Genomic DNA, 13,557 nt, shown 5'->3' on the forward strand with positions numbered 1-13,557 from the left:
AGAGGATGACGCAGGGCCGAACTCCCACGAACATCTCGCATAAATGCACGAAGATGGACGTCAGGAGGAGGGAGTGCGGCGTCAGATGCTGAAGTTGGAGGCCGAAGTCTTCCAGCAGCAGCAGCAGGAACGAAGAAATCGGCAGTCCCACGCCGGTGGAGATGTGCGAGATAAATAGCACAAACTCCCCGGCGCAGAGGTTACCAAGGGGAACCGAGCCTGCTCGCACCCCCCAGCCGGTCTCCTGAGCACTCCATCCCAGCAGACGGCGCACTGTGTTCAACTCTCCCTCGGTCTGGTAGCGGCGGGGATGAACAAGGGACGCCATCTCTCGGTGGAGTAAGAAGCAACCTGTGCGGGGGAGAAAGGGGCGAGGAAAGCTCGAAAGCAAAGGGGCGCAAAGGTTGGAAGGAAGAAGGCGAATGCGGGAAAGTAACCGCGGAATGCGGATTCATCCCAATATAAGCCCGAATCAACCGGCGCACCCCGGAACCGTCGCCGGAACCCAAGCGACGCCCGCGCCTGGAGTTAACCGCCCAGTCCATGACGTGGGGGCCCAGGCCCACCTGGTGGGGTGAGCGGGTAACCAACAAGGGTGCGAAAAGACGGCATCTGAACCGTCGCCCACGCGCGCGCGGAGCGAGGCGGAAGCCGAGCTGACGTGCGCGTATTAAGCGCTGGCGTGGCCGAGCTTTTCGGGAACTGCGCCGGTGGTAAATGATCCGTTTACTCTGGCCGCAAGAATGCCGAGCGTCGCGCGCATGACTAGGTGTACCACTGTGCGTGGGGGCCACGAGTCAATAAGCCGTTGCGATGTGATGAGGCAGCGAACAATCCGATGGATGGTCAAAGCCGGTCAAGACCTCTGCAGAAAGAAACTTCAAGCTATGCAGAGCCAAATCGCAGTAGTGGCCCCACCTGCGGGTTCGTACCTTCCCCAAGGTGGGCCCGGGGGCCACTGTCGGTACCCTGTAGCAGGGATACCCACTCTTACCGCAGCAAGACAGGACCTGCGTAGTTATCCGTAACTACGCGTAAGGACGGAGTAGCCAGGCCCCTCCGGTCAGGCTCTTCCCTCACCAGGCCAACGGCCCCGGACCCGTTCCCCGCCTGGGGATGGGTCCGGAGACGCCACGTGTCTCTAAGGAAGGGAAGCTCCGAGCTGACAGCCGAGGCCTCGGACCCCCCATAGGGGTCCGGGACCTCCTGCGCCGTCCGGACCCCCCTTACCGTGCGGGGGTCCGGAGCCGCCACGTGTCCCGGAGGCACGGGCGCGGGCTCGTGCGCGAGTCCTCCGCAAGGGGGACTCGCCCACCCACCGCATTTAATGCGGATGGTTGACGCATGCTCTGCCGCCGCAGCACGCGGGACAGCCTTTGTCAGGCCCCGCTGTGCACCGCGTATTACCAAGGTGCACAGTGCAGCCGCCTGTGCCGCGCCCGCGCAGAGCCCGTCAGCCGCATTAAATGGATACGACGGCACGGCACTTTTCCATCATACCGCCTACGCCGCTCCCTACACAGCCGTTCAGCTACGTGGCAGGCGACGCCGCTGGCTACGACGGGCGCCGTTCCGACAAGACAGCGCCTAGACATGCTGGACGGGAGACTCCAAGAGCAGGCAAAGATATCCAGAGAAAGATCTCCTTTGCCTGCAACGCCATAATGATGAACAGTACTATATTTTATACCGCATCGCTGGGCCCACTTGTCGGGGTCCCGGCAGCCATGTACGCGCCTCCCTTGAGATATAAAAGGGAGGCACTCGCTGTGTACAGGACAGCTCCGGACGGACACAAGCTCTCGCATCTCTCACACTCTCCTGGGGAGGCAATACAACACACAGTGGACGTAGGGTATTACGCTCCGGCGGCCCGAACCACTCTAAATCTTGCTGTGTTCATCGTGTTCTTGAGTGAGATCGTTCTGGGACTAGCTAACCCCCGAGTACACACCCTCTGGGCTAGGGCGGGTGCCTTCCGCCACCCGGCCGTGGTTGCAGCTCCACGACATTTAATTGTCGTGGGATTTCTAGGGTACCCACAGCCGGGTGGCGGAACGCACCCGCCTATTCCCTGAGAGGGTGTGCTCGGGGAGGTACTAGGCGATTGGGCTGATCTAGCTCTGAGATAAGCACACAAGAACACTCGATCTAGAGTGGTTCGGGCCGCCGGAGCGTAATACCCTACGTCCACTGGGAGAAGTTTTGATCTCTATTGTGTATGAGTCTATCCTCTGCCGGACCTTGGCTCTTCCACCCCAGCCTGAGTTTCCTTCTAGCGGAAGCCCCCTTTTATAGACCAAGGGGGCGGATACATAGGACGTTGGGGCCCCCGACAAGTGGGCCCAACGTGACTGCGCAGCATACTACGCAGAGTATTTAGATGGGTACAGTGGTTACGAATCTTTCCCCGATACGCTCCCACGCCCTGCTAGCGCTACAGTGGTCTTCTCTTGTCCCGTCACCAAGGTGTCCGTTGGGGGAGCGTAGCTTGCGGCGTAGCCTGTGGAGGCTATTATGTAGGCGTCATAATGGGTGAAGCCGAGCCGTCGTGTCCATCTGTTATGGCAGACTGGCAGGCGCGGCGTGGGCGGCGCCAGCAGCTCCACTATCTTGGTAATACGCGATCAATAGTGTCCCCTGGTCAAAGTATCGCCTCGGCTTCTACTACATCAATGCGGACGTTCCCCTGTTGTAATGAATGCAGTGGTGGGTGAGGCTTAGTATGGAGGCCAAGCGGCCTTGTACATGTGTCCGTGCTTGTAGACACGTGTCGGCTCCGGACCTCCCCGAGGCATGGCGTCGACTTCCTCCCTTAGCGAGGGGTCCGGTTACCATACCGGGGGTCCGGGACCCCATGAGGGGTCCGGGACTTCCGCGGGGGTCCGGACCCCTTGGGAGGTCCGGACCCCCGGCTGTTCGGGCTGCCCGCCTCTTCCGGGACACGCGTCGTTCCCGGATCTTTCCCAGTCGTGAGGCAGGCCCGGAACCGTTGCCGAGAGATCAGGACTCCGGACCACAGGGGTCCGGCTGTTTGGTCGTAGTCATGGATAACTACAAGGCCCTTGCCTAGATACAGCAAGAAGGGGTACCCCAGTCCTGGGGTACCGACAGTGGCCCCCGGGCCCACCTCGGGAGAGGTACGAACCCGCGGGTGGGGCTATTATCGTGATGTGTTTCTACGTAGCTTGCTTACGCTGGTGTGCTCATACAAGGAGCGGGTGCTCCGGACCCCTGAGGCCGGTACACCGGTTGCCAGGTTCAGGCTCTAGAGTGCTCTCCACAGGGCGACGAAGGTGTAGGCTTAGGGTGCGGAACCAAGCTAAACGGCTACACAGACCACGGATCGCTCAGGGAGCAAGCACCACATCCCGGACCTGGTTCTAGGCGACCGTGGCGAGCGGTCTCCGCCGGAGCGGGCCACCGTAGTGGACTTGTGGCGACCGTGGCGAGCGGTCTCCGCCAGAGCGGGCCACCGGAGTGGACTTGAGGCGACCGTGGCGAGCGGTCTCCGCCGGAGCGGGCCACCGGAGTGGACTTGAGGCGACCGTGACGAGCAGTCTCCGCCAGAGCGGGCCACCGAAGTGGACTTGAGGCGACCGTGGCGAGCGGTCTCCGCCGGAGCGGGCCACCGGAGTGGACTTGAGACGACCGTGGCGAGCGGTCTCCGCCGGAGCGGGCCACCGGAGTGGACTTGAGGCGACCGTGGCGAGCGGTCTCCGCCGGAGCGGGCCACCGGAGTGGACTTGAGGCGTTGCTGACGATCCGATGAAATATACCACCGGATCTGAGTAGTAAGGTGCGAGAAACCAAGCCTTATACTAGAAGGGAGCTCGGGACCTTTAAAGACAGCAGTTCACGGATACTAGAGTACTTGTAACAGGGTAGTGAAGTACGTAAACTTAGGGTACATTACCAGGCTAAGCTACGCGGAGCTTCTCCACCCCAGGATACGGGTACTACTTCTCCGGACCAGGTCCTTAGGGGTCCGAGCTGCCTTCCAGCTTGAAGGGGTGTCCCCACCTGGCCACAGGCCAGCAACTTATCTTGAATTGTTAGCAATAATAGGGAGATTCCGTTTCAGTGGAAAGAAAAGCTAAACCAAGGCGAATAAATGTAATCAATGGTGGTGCCTAGATAAAACTGAGAAAGAAAATCTCCTTTATTATTGTGGTTGTCACGGTATACATCAGAGGTCGGAATTACGAGGTCGGGCCTCTACCGCTCCGGACCGTAGCTTGCCTGTTTGTGCGATAGGGCCAGAGGTCGGGTTTACAAGGTCGGACCTTGACCGCTCTGGACACACACATAGGCGCCACGCTATTACAAAGGAGGAATTTTCTTTCCCTTAGGAGCAACCTACGGCTGCATGCTATACAGCGTGTTCTTCTCCGGTTGGAAGTGGCACGGCCACTCCTAAATTCTTCATAGTCGTCGGAGGCGAAGGCGTTCTAGATGTGCCTGAACTGCATCATCCAGCATCACCTCGGGAGCCCGAGGGGCCACTCCTTGCCTAAGAGCTGTCACATGCTTAGGTAGCATGAGACAAATTCTTTGGCTTTGAATGGGAGTGGCCCCCCTGCCGCCGCCATCGTCTGCCGATGGAAGCCAGACGCCCTTGCGCAGCAGAAGGACCGGTGCGAAGCACGGAGAGGTGCGGTCGTTCGCCGGCTTGTCCTTGGTGCTAGCGCCAGGGGCCCCCACGCCTGGTGGCGGGCCTTGTCTGCAACAGCACCGAGCTACGCTGAGGTGAATCTCCGGTGCTGGCGACGGCAGGACGACACAGCCAACTTCCTCCGGGATGGCCGTCGGCTCCAGGCTCCATGTTGAGAGAAAGCCTTGAACCGACGTCATGCCGCCGAAGAGGAAGCATGGCCGTTGCTTGAGAGAAAACCTTGAGCCGACACTGGCATGGCGCGGGGCGGCACGCAACAGGCGTTGCCCCCGCGCACCACCGTGCCGGCTCTGAGGCGTCGCAGTGGCGACGCACAGTAGGTGCCGCTGCCGTGCACCGTCGCACCGAGGGCGCTGGTGCCACAGCGTAGTAATATGCGGCGTAAGTGCCACCATGCCTCTCTTCATCTTCTCGTTCGTCGTTGCAAAGGATGAACACGGCCCCAGGAGCCTGAAGATCCAGCCAGCGCCTGATCCTCCCCACGGACGGCGCCAAATGTCGTGGGAGTTCTAGGGTACCCACAGCCGGGTGGCGGAACGCACCCGCCTATTCCCTGAGAGGGTGTGCTCGGGGAGGTACTAGGCGATTGGGCTGATCTAACTCTGAGATAAGCACACAAGAACACTCGATCTAGAGTGGTTCGGGCCGCCGGAGCGTAATACCCTACGTGCACTGGGAGAAGTTTTGATCTCTGTTGTGTATGAGTCTATCCTCTGCCGGACCTTGGCTCTTCCACCCCAGCCTGAGTTTCCTTCTAGCGGGCGCCCCCTTTTATAGACCAAGGGGGCGGATACATAGGACGTTGGGGCCCCGACAAGTGGGCCCAACGTGACTGCGCAGCATACTACGCAGAGTATTTAGATGGGTACAGTGGTTACGAATCTTTCCCCGATACGCTCCCACGCCCTGCTAGCGCTACAGTGGTCTTCTCTTGTCCCGTCACCAAGGTGTCCGTTGGGGGAGCGTAGCTTGCGGCGTAGCCTGTGGAGGCTATTATGTAGGCGTCATAATGGGTGAAGCCAAGCCGTCGTGTCCATCTGTTATGGCAGACTGGCAGGCGCGGCGTGGGCGGCGCCAGCAGCTCCACTATCTTGGTAATACGCGATCAATAGTGTCCCTTGGTCAAAGTATCGCCTCAGCTTCTGCTACATCAATGCGGACGTTCCCCTGTTGTAATGAATGCAGTGGTGGGTGAGGCTTAGTATGGAGGCCAAGCGGCATTGTACATGTGTCCGTGCTTGTAGACACGTGTCGGCTCCGGACCTCCCCGAGGCATGGCGTCGACTTCCTCCCTTAGCGAGGGGTCCGGTTACCATACCGGGGGTCCGGGACCCCATGAGGGGTCCGGGACTTCCGCGGGGGTCCGGACCCCTTGGGAGGTCCGGACCCCCGGCTGTTCGGGCTGCCCGCCTCTTCCGGGACATGCGTCGTTCCCGGATCTTTCCCAGTCGTGAGGCAGGCCCGGAACCGTTGCCGAGAGATCAGGACTCCGGACCACATGGGTCCGGCTGTTTGGTCGTAGTCATGGATAACTATAAGACCCTTGCCTAGATACAGCAAGAAGGGGTACCCCAGTCCTGGGGTACCGACAGAGGACTTCCTCATTGCCTGCATCGAGCAGGACCAATGGCACCCTGAATTCCGCAGCAACCGGGTAGCCTTGTTTATCTTGGTCAAGAAACCAGAGCTAAGCTTGCACTTGCCCGGACTAGTCATCTACTACTCTCCTTGCTGTAGAAGAAGGATAGGAGGCATCCGCCGCGTCTATCATTTACTATGATGTTGTGATAGCCAAGGTTCTAGCACTGGCCTAAGCCACAGCATTAGTTTGATTGTTCACTAGCCTTCAGCTTAGTATGTGAAGTTTGTACACGAGTGAAGGGAGGCTCGATTACAGAAGCTGCAGACGCCCACTATAACAATCTGGTAGTGGCAAAACCTAAGGGCCAATGTTTTAGCCTTTTAGGCTGTTAGTCCATCAAAATAGCATCGAGATTTTTTTTTCTTAGACAAGATTGTGTACAATTTACTACTCAAAATGAGTTTTGGATCATGGAATCTGAAACTTTAGACAGTACGGAAGGCTCAATAACCAGTCTTATTAATTTTTGTTTCTGCTTAAGTATATAGCTAGTCATTATGGGCTCTATTCCTAGTAAATATTAGCTGCATATTATCTTATTCGTATCATTCACATCCGCGCTACTGTTAATATTCCAGGGTGTCGGTACCTCTGGACTAGGGTGCCCCTCTAGCTGTGTCAAGACTCGTAGTTATCCGTAAATACGCCTAAAGGAGCTGAGCAACCGGACCCTTGGGGTCCGACTCCATCTCACCGGACCAACGGTCTTGGACCCGCATCCCGCTCGGGGACGGGTCCGGTGTCACCACGTGTCCCGGAGAAGGGAGCACTCAGACAAAACAGCCGGGGCCCCGGACCTCCCACGGGGTTCTGGACCCCATATACTATCCGGACCCCTCGGCAGGGAGGGAACAGACACCCCGCCTGGGGGTCCGGAGCCGCTGCGTGTCCGCAGACGCAGATACGCGCGCGGCTGCCAAGCTTCCTCGGGAAGACTTGGCCACCTACCGCATTCAATGCGGGAGGCGTTAAGTGCGCTCTGCCACAGCATAGCCCGAGGAGACTTTCGACAGGCTGTACTGTTGATCGCGCGTTACCAAGATACACTGTACAGCCGCTGGCGCCACTCACGCCACACACGTCAGTCTGCTACACCAGTTAGACACGACAACTCGGCGACGGAGTATCATAACGCCTACACGGTAGACCCAACAGTCTACGCCGCAACCTACACTGCCTCAACGGGCGTCTCGCCGATGAGATAGGAGAAGACCCCCCCTCGGGCAGAGAGTCTACAGGACGATGAAGTGTATCCGGCAAGAGATTCTCCATCACTGTAGCACCACTACTGTCTAGTAAAATATACATCCTTGTTGGGCCCACCTGTCGGGGTCCGACACCTATGTACGCGTCCTCCTTGCTCTATAAAAGGGAGACGCCCGCTAGAGGAAGGCTCAGGTCCAAAAGAGGACTGATAGGCAGAGGATAGACTCATCCACTGACGCTAGACCAATACTACTCTCAAGTGGACGTAGGGTATTACGCTCCGGCGGCCCGAATCACTCTAAAATCCTCGCGTGTTCTTGTGTTCTTACCCCCAAGCTAGATAGACCTAATCGCTTAGCACTTCCCCGAGTGTTCCCCCTCTGGGATTAGACAGGTGCGTTCCGCCACCCGGCTGTGGGTACCCAAAAGCCCACAACACAGGGATATTATCTCATCATAAGTAACAACCAAGTTCAGATGTTTTGCAACCTAAGCTACAGACGCAGCTGTCTTGCACGGTTGCACCAGTGGCAAATTAGGAGCTACACATCACATCACATCATGTTTGCACCATCTTCAAGCCCACTCCCTTTACAGCATCTTCCTATGCACACAAATGCAAAGGAGAGCTTCCCATCATAAGGTATACAAGAACACTTGAGGAATTTCTTTAGATAGCAGTAGGTTCAGAGCTGAATCCAGCAGCATCAGCACTTATTAGGCAGAGCTGAATCCAGCAGCATCAGCACTTATTAGGCAAACAAGTTAACCGGGACTCTCTTACCATTTAATGGTGAATTTCCATTGCAGTTGCACATGATCCGGCAGAGCAACTTGTAAATATAATAGAGTAAGCAAAAACAAGGCTTGTCTATCCAGTTTTGTTATACTGGAGTAGTTTCATATAATTGTTATAAAACAACTAGAGCTTCTAGAGCTGTAAGAAACGAAGCAATAAGCTAAGATTATTAGATGGTACCAAGTTTCCAAGCACGTGTACCAGTAAGCAAAGCACATGCACAACTGGCCAGCTAGGTTCCATCAGAAAAGATATGGAGCCAGGGTGTAGCAGATAACATTTCAGGCACAGTTATCTCCAGGTATCATCACAAAATAGCATCACTGCAATACGTAATCGTGTTGTTCGCTTATCACACGTCACCAGTAATTGCTGCAGAGGGACAAGAAATTCGAAGGGCAGCGTGATGTTTGATGTGGTTCTTCCTGGCTTCAGTTTAGTGGAAAGTCGAGCTCTGCAATGCATTCAGTGAAAAATGTTTTGTTCTTTTCTAAGAACCTTGCTATCTAGTGTTATATGCCACGTGCATAAGCTCTATTTTTCAAGGTTAAATATTCATGTATCTGTATGTGTGGAACTACAAGTTTGTATCGGTCGTATTTCTTCCCTCTTAATGAAATACGTGCTTAGACACGTTCACGAAAAAAAAAATATGGTCATATGGAGCAACTGCCTTTGTTGATGTCGGATTCCTTTGTATAACTACTTATATGGTATTTTCGCCGCAACTGATGAAAAATACATCGACACATACTCACATAGTTACATACTTACATATAGTGTTTACACTTTACAATTTGTGTGCCTCATCTCTGCTCCCACTCCCCCACCAGGAAACCAGGTTATAAAGTTCCTGTGCAGTAGCTGTCAAACATTTTTTTGCGTGAACCCAGTCACTGATCACTCACCATTCACCAATAACCTACATTCTATTGAGAAAAAATATTGGTAATGTTTCTTTTGGTCATCTTGTTGAAGCTGCTTGACGGATAAGCCTGAGGGACTCAGCAAAATCGTCCAAAAGCTGATGAGAGTCTGGAAACTGAGCATCATCCACTGCGAGGACAAGCTTGATGGAGTTCACATAGCTTTGGTAATGTACAGTCAGAGCCTGGAGACATTCAGATGGCATAATAAACTCATGAGGATCTGGAAGCTGTGTGAGTGTTCAAACTTCAACATTGTTGACAGACTAGCGAGTGCTTACATGTGGATGCCCATAGACAGAGGGGGCAATGTAGATGATTGGATGGCCATAGAAGTCCACCTGCTCCGTAGGTCCAACCATGCTTGAGAATGACAAGGTGGTATTTGTGAACATGCCATAGCAGAGAGCTGCTGCAGCCTATACAAGTTTCACAGTTAGTCAAGAGCTGCAGAGTAGACAAAAAGATAGTTCAATATGTCTCAAAGAGTGGTTTCAATAAAAATGACCCAAGGAGTTTAATTTGCCAATGGCCTTAAGTGACACCGTACGACAAAATGTTAGAAAAAACATGTTGTGAGGGTGAATAATTTACAGCGATCAGAGTGTTTCCATGTGAATATGTGATCATCATTTTGGTGAATGTAATTGTGACTATTAGTTTGTGTTCTCTAAATTTGAGTCTAAACAATCAGAACGATAAGTTTGCACTCGAAATGAATTGAATCAAACCGTCAAATTAAATTTGAGTCTAAACAATCAGAATGATAAGTTTGCACTCGAAATGAATTGCATCAAACCGTCAAATTTCACAAGTTACAATACAAGCAAAACAAACCAATAATCAAAGTAGACATATTGATATATATCTGAGCAGAAACCATACCTTCATGCCAAAAAGATTGACTATTAGGTTCCCGCTCCAGTATGTGAAAACTGCTTCTAATGACGTCTTCTTCCTTTCAGCTGTCTTTTTCCCTTGGCGGATGTATTCAAGAGGATCATTGTGCATGGCTATATGGAAAGGTAGTATAATGTAACCAATCAGATTCCCCCATTTCGCACCATTGCTCTTGCTAGAATCCATCATTTCTGCCAATGCCTGCTCAAACCAAAACAAAATTGTAAATTCAGAATGAATTATCCAAAGACAATATACCGCATAAAAGGCTCAAAGTACTGATTTACTCTTTCAGAACAAACGAAATAATTACATGTAAGCCAGGTGTTTTCCTAAGGTTAACAAGGAGTGCCGATCGCACACAAATGCTCTTCTGTGATTTTTTCCTGTCGTTGTTGGTATCACCTGTGACGAAGTTGAAGAAATGTGAGAATTAAAATACAGATTTTTTTTTCATTTTTTTGTGAAGGAAATGCAGAATGCTAATCTGGAACATGATTGATGTGGTGAAATCACAAATTTACACTTACTAGTCTTCCTGAAATAATACCGCGACAGTCCTGCACTAGTCACTCCAACCAGTACATCGTTGACAGTCTGCAAAAGGTCATCAGAAGCTGCATTTTGTTCAATCCTTCAAAGAAGGAGATCTCTACTTGAATAATAGGAGCAGCAAAACGAAAGAGAAGCTCTTACACACTTCATGGCATTCTTGACGAACTTGACGTCGTCGAGGCTGAGCGTGCGGTGCACGAAGCGCTTGCGGCGGAACTCGACGCCCTCGGACGCGGCCATGAGCGGCGTGCGCGGGTCGCGCAGGAACCACGCCGTGGCCACGAAGCAGAGGACGTCCACCGCCGTGTGCCACGCGAGCACGACGTACGACCACAGCCACAGCGCGAGCGCCGCGAGGCCCGCCGAGAGCGGTGGGCGCGGGCGCGCGTGCACGGGCCCCGCCCGGCGCGGCGGCGCGGACGGCAGCTCCGGCAGCCGCGCCGGGCCCGCGGCGCTGCGGGTGCACGCGATGAGGAGCGAGAGCAGCGAGACGCCGTCGCCGAGGGAGTGGTGCATGCGGACGACGACGGCGGAGACCGCCTCGGAGGTCGGGAAGTCGAGGACGTGGAGCTCCCAGAGCGGGCGGGAGTGGTCCATGGGCGCCGTGGACAGCGAGGACAGGTAGTCCTCCAGGGCCTGGTCGGGGTTGGCCGACGTGGCGGCGGGGTCCAGGCAGGGGACGATGATGTGGTCGTCCAGGTTCACCGTGGTCCGCACCCACCGCGGGCTCCCGTGCTTCTTCGCGTCATCCTTCACCTGCAGCGATGTCTGACGTGTTAAGATCAGAAATGCAGGTGAATCCAAGCAACATGCGAACGAACAAGCAACACGCAATAGAGATCTTTTTGACCTGAACGTCTATCGATCGGTAGTGCTACTCCTACTCGCTCTTTTTCTTCTGGTAGGTTTTTAATAACGGGCCTACCCAATTAATTTGCACCAAATCTTTGGTCACCAACTAACCCACCATATCAAGTGGAAAACGACAATTATGGGCAGATCTGTTAGAAAAAGGGAGGGGGTACAATACTGAAACTTGGTTGGGACGGAGTTCAGACAACCAGACGCCTTCTTCTGCATGGTCCTGCACAAACTTATGATCCTTGTCTCCGCGATCTGTTTCTACTGTAGACGATGTGTGTAGGCGGCGATGACAATTGTGACAAGAGGTTTCCAGGGTCCATGTCCTGCACTAATGATCTTCATGGTTGCACTGGCATGCGTTCCTTTGCTTCCTCATTTGTCCAGTTCAAACGCTGTTATATTGGAGACGACTCGAGAGAGAAAACAGGGCGGTGCAGGGACGTAAACATCAATACCCTTCGTGACGGAAGACCGCATTCATCACGACGGTGAGGCGGAATAAATGGGGTCGATCCTTATCAGGCTCGAGCCATCTACACCAAATTGTGTTCACCATACTGCAAGTTGCAAGCGCCAATTGCCATTTTGCCCTTTGTTGGATGCAAAGGCGGATACCCAAGCGTTGGGCTATTCTCTAAATTTGAAGTCCCAAAACACGAGAAAAAAGCCAGGTTTGTCTAAGTGCAACTAGATTCGTCATTCCTCAAACAGACCGCTAGGTTTGGGGAACTGGTTTTCTATGGCAATTTTGGAACCATGCACCGGAAAACACAACCCACCTTTGATGAAGCGACGACCAAGCTAATCGATGCCAATAAAGACAACGGAAGCTTTAAAAAAAAAAAGGCCAGGACGCGTGCAGAACCAACTACAAAATTACTAAATTAGCCCCAGTCACCTCAAGCATCAGATGCCGACGAGCCTCCGAGAAGGAAGAAACCCGCGTGGAATCTGGCCATAAAATATTTTTTTCCTGTATCAGTACGCAAAGTAACAGTACTCTGCTGTCCTAAACTAGCCCTGACACACATGAAGCTCCCCCTTCGCCGGGGATCTGTCGTGCCGCTCGCCCGCCGCGGCTTCAGCCATCGGGAAAGAGCTCGCACTGCCGACACGTGAGAGCTCGCCCGCCCTCGCCGTCGCCCTGCCCATCCTGCCGTCCACCCGTGAGGCCGTGACCCGTATGCCTTGCAGCGCACCACGCCGCCGTATCAGCCGGGGCCCGGCACCCAGCAGACGTCAACGTGCTTGCCACCATCTGCCGGCGCCCAAAAATCGCGCCGGACCATGGGTGAAAAAAAAAGGAGAGGAGTGGCAGCACCCAAAACAAGAGCGCAAGGACGGGCACCATGCCCTGGCGTCGTGGCTGAGGTCAACGGAACCAAACGAACACGGAACGGATTCGGCATCGGCCGAGGAGGCGCGGGTGCGAAGCTGCGAGGAGGGGCGGTGGGGTACCTGGATGCTGGAGAAGCGCGGGTGGCGGACGAGGGTGGCCTCCAGCCCGGCGCGCGCCGCCGCGAGGTCCACCGCCGCGCCCAGCCCGATCGCCGCCACGATGTAGCAGTTGAAGTGCGTCTCCCGGAACAGCCGCCCCGCGGGGCTCATCGGCTCGCCCGCCTCCAGGTCCCCGCCCCTTGCCGCCGCCGGCACCGCCATCGAGCCCTCCTCCTCCCGCTCGCCCTCCGGCCGCGCCTCGCTCGGCCCACGCTCTGGCCTGCGCGCGGGCTCCCGCGAGGCGCCGTCGCCTCGCCGCGACGTGTCTACAGAGATCGGCCGCTTCCGCAGCGTGGACGGGGCGGTGGGATCGGCCGTCGCGCCGGGATCCATCGGCGTACGGCCCGCGCCGGCTTTTGTGGACGCGGGGCGAGCCCACGCGCGGCGGCGACAGCGACGGCGGCGTTTGGGCGCTTCCGGGCTCCCGGAAGCCGGCTCGGCTCGCCTGCCGGGGTCTGCGAATGCGAGTCGCGGGCCAGCGCCCAGCGCAGCG

At 55.1% G+C, this 13,557-nt stretch overlaps 1 protein-coding gene across 2 annotated transcripts; it reads right to left on the minus strand.

The window, feature by feature from the left end:
* Positions 1-8,983: 8,983 nt before the first annotated feature.
* On the minus strand, positions 8,984-13,544 carry LOC120697885 (O-acyltransferase WSD1-like). Of its 2 annotated transcripts, none has more exons than XM_039981260.1 (7): positions 13,026-13,544; positions 10,845-11,471; positions 10,679-10,745; positions 10,462-10,553; positions 10,134-10,349; positions 9,530-9,667; positions 8,984-9,433 (listed from the first exon to the last, which is right to left on the minus strand). In XM_039981260.1, the coding sequence occupies exons 1-7, from the start codon at positions 13,395-13,397 to the stop codon at positions 9,287-9,289; spliced, it is 1,659 nt and encodes a 552-aa protein (XP_039837194.1). In that variant the 5' UTR covers positions 13,398-13,544; the 3' UTR covers positions 8,984-9,286. The 2 variants fall into 2 exon arrangements, with proteins under 2 accessions (XP_039837194.1, XP_039837195.1); XM_039981261.1 differs by having other exon boundaries at positions 10,845-11,459; positions 13,026-13,543.
* Between the last annotated feature and the right edge of the window lie 13 nt (positions 13,545-13,557).

The sequence above is a fragment of the Panicum virgatum genome, chromosome 3K (assembly GCF_016808335.1).
Source record: "Panicum virgatum strain AP13 chromosome 3K, P.virgatum_v5, whole genome shotgun sequence".
In the NCBI taxonomy this organism is placed as follows: Eukaryota; Viridiplantae; Streptophyta; class Magnoliopsida; order Poales; family Poaceae; genus Panicum; species Panicum virgatum.

Excerpts from the sequence above, each read along its gene's own strand:
- LOC120697885 (XM_039981260.1), bottom strand. The coding sequence starts at position 13,397 with ATGGATCCCGGCGCGACGGCCGATCCCACCGCCCCGTCCACGCTGCGG. Across the intron at positions 10,554-10,678 it reads GTATTATTTCAGGAAGACTA|GTGATACCAACAACGACAGG; the intron begins GTAAGTGTAAAT and ends ACTTCGTCACAG. Across the intron at positions 9,668-10,133 it reads TCAATCTTTTTGGCATGAAG|GCTGCAGCAGCTCTCTGCTA; the intron begins GTATGGTTTCTG and ends AAACTTGTATAG.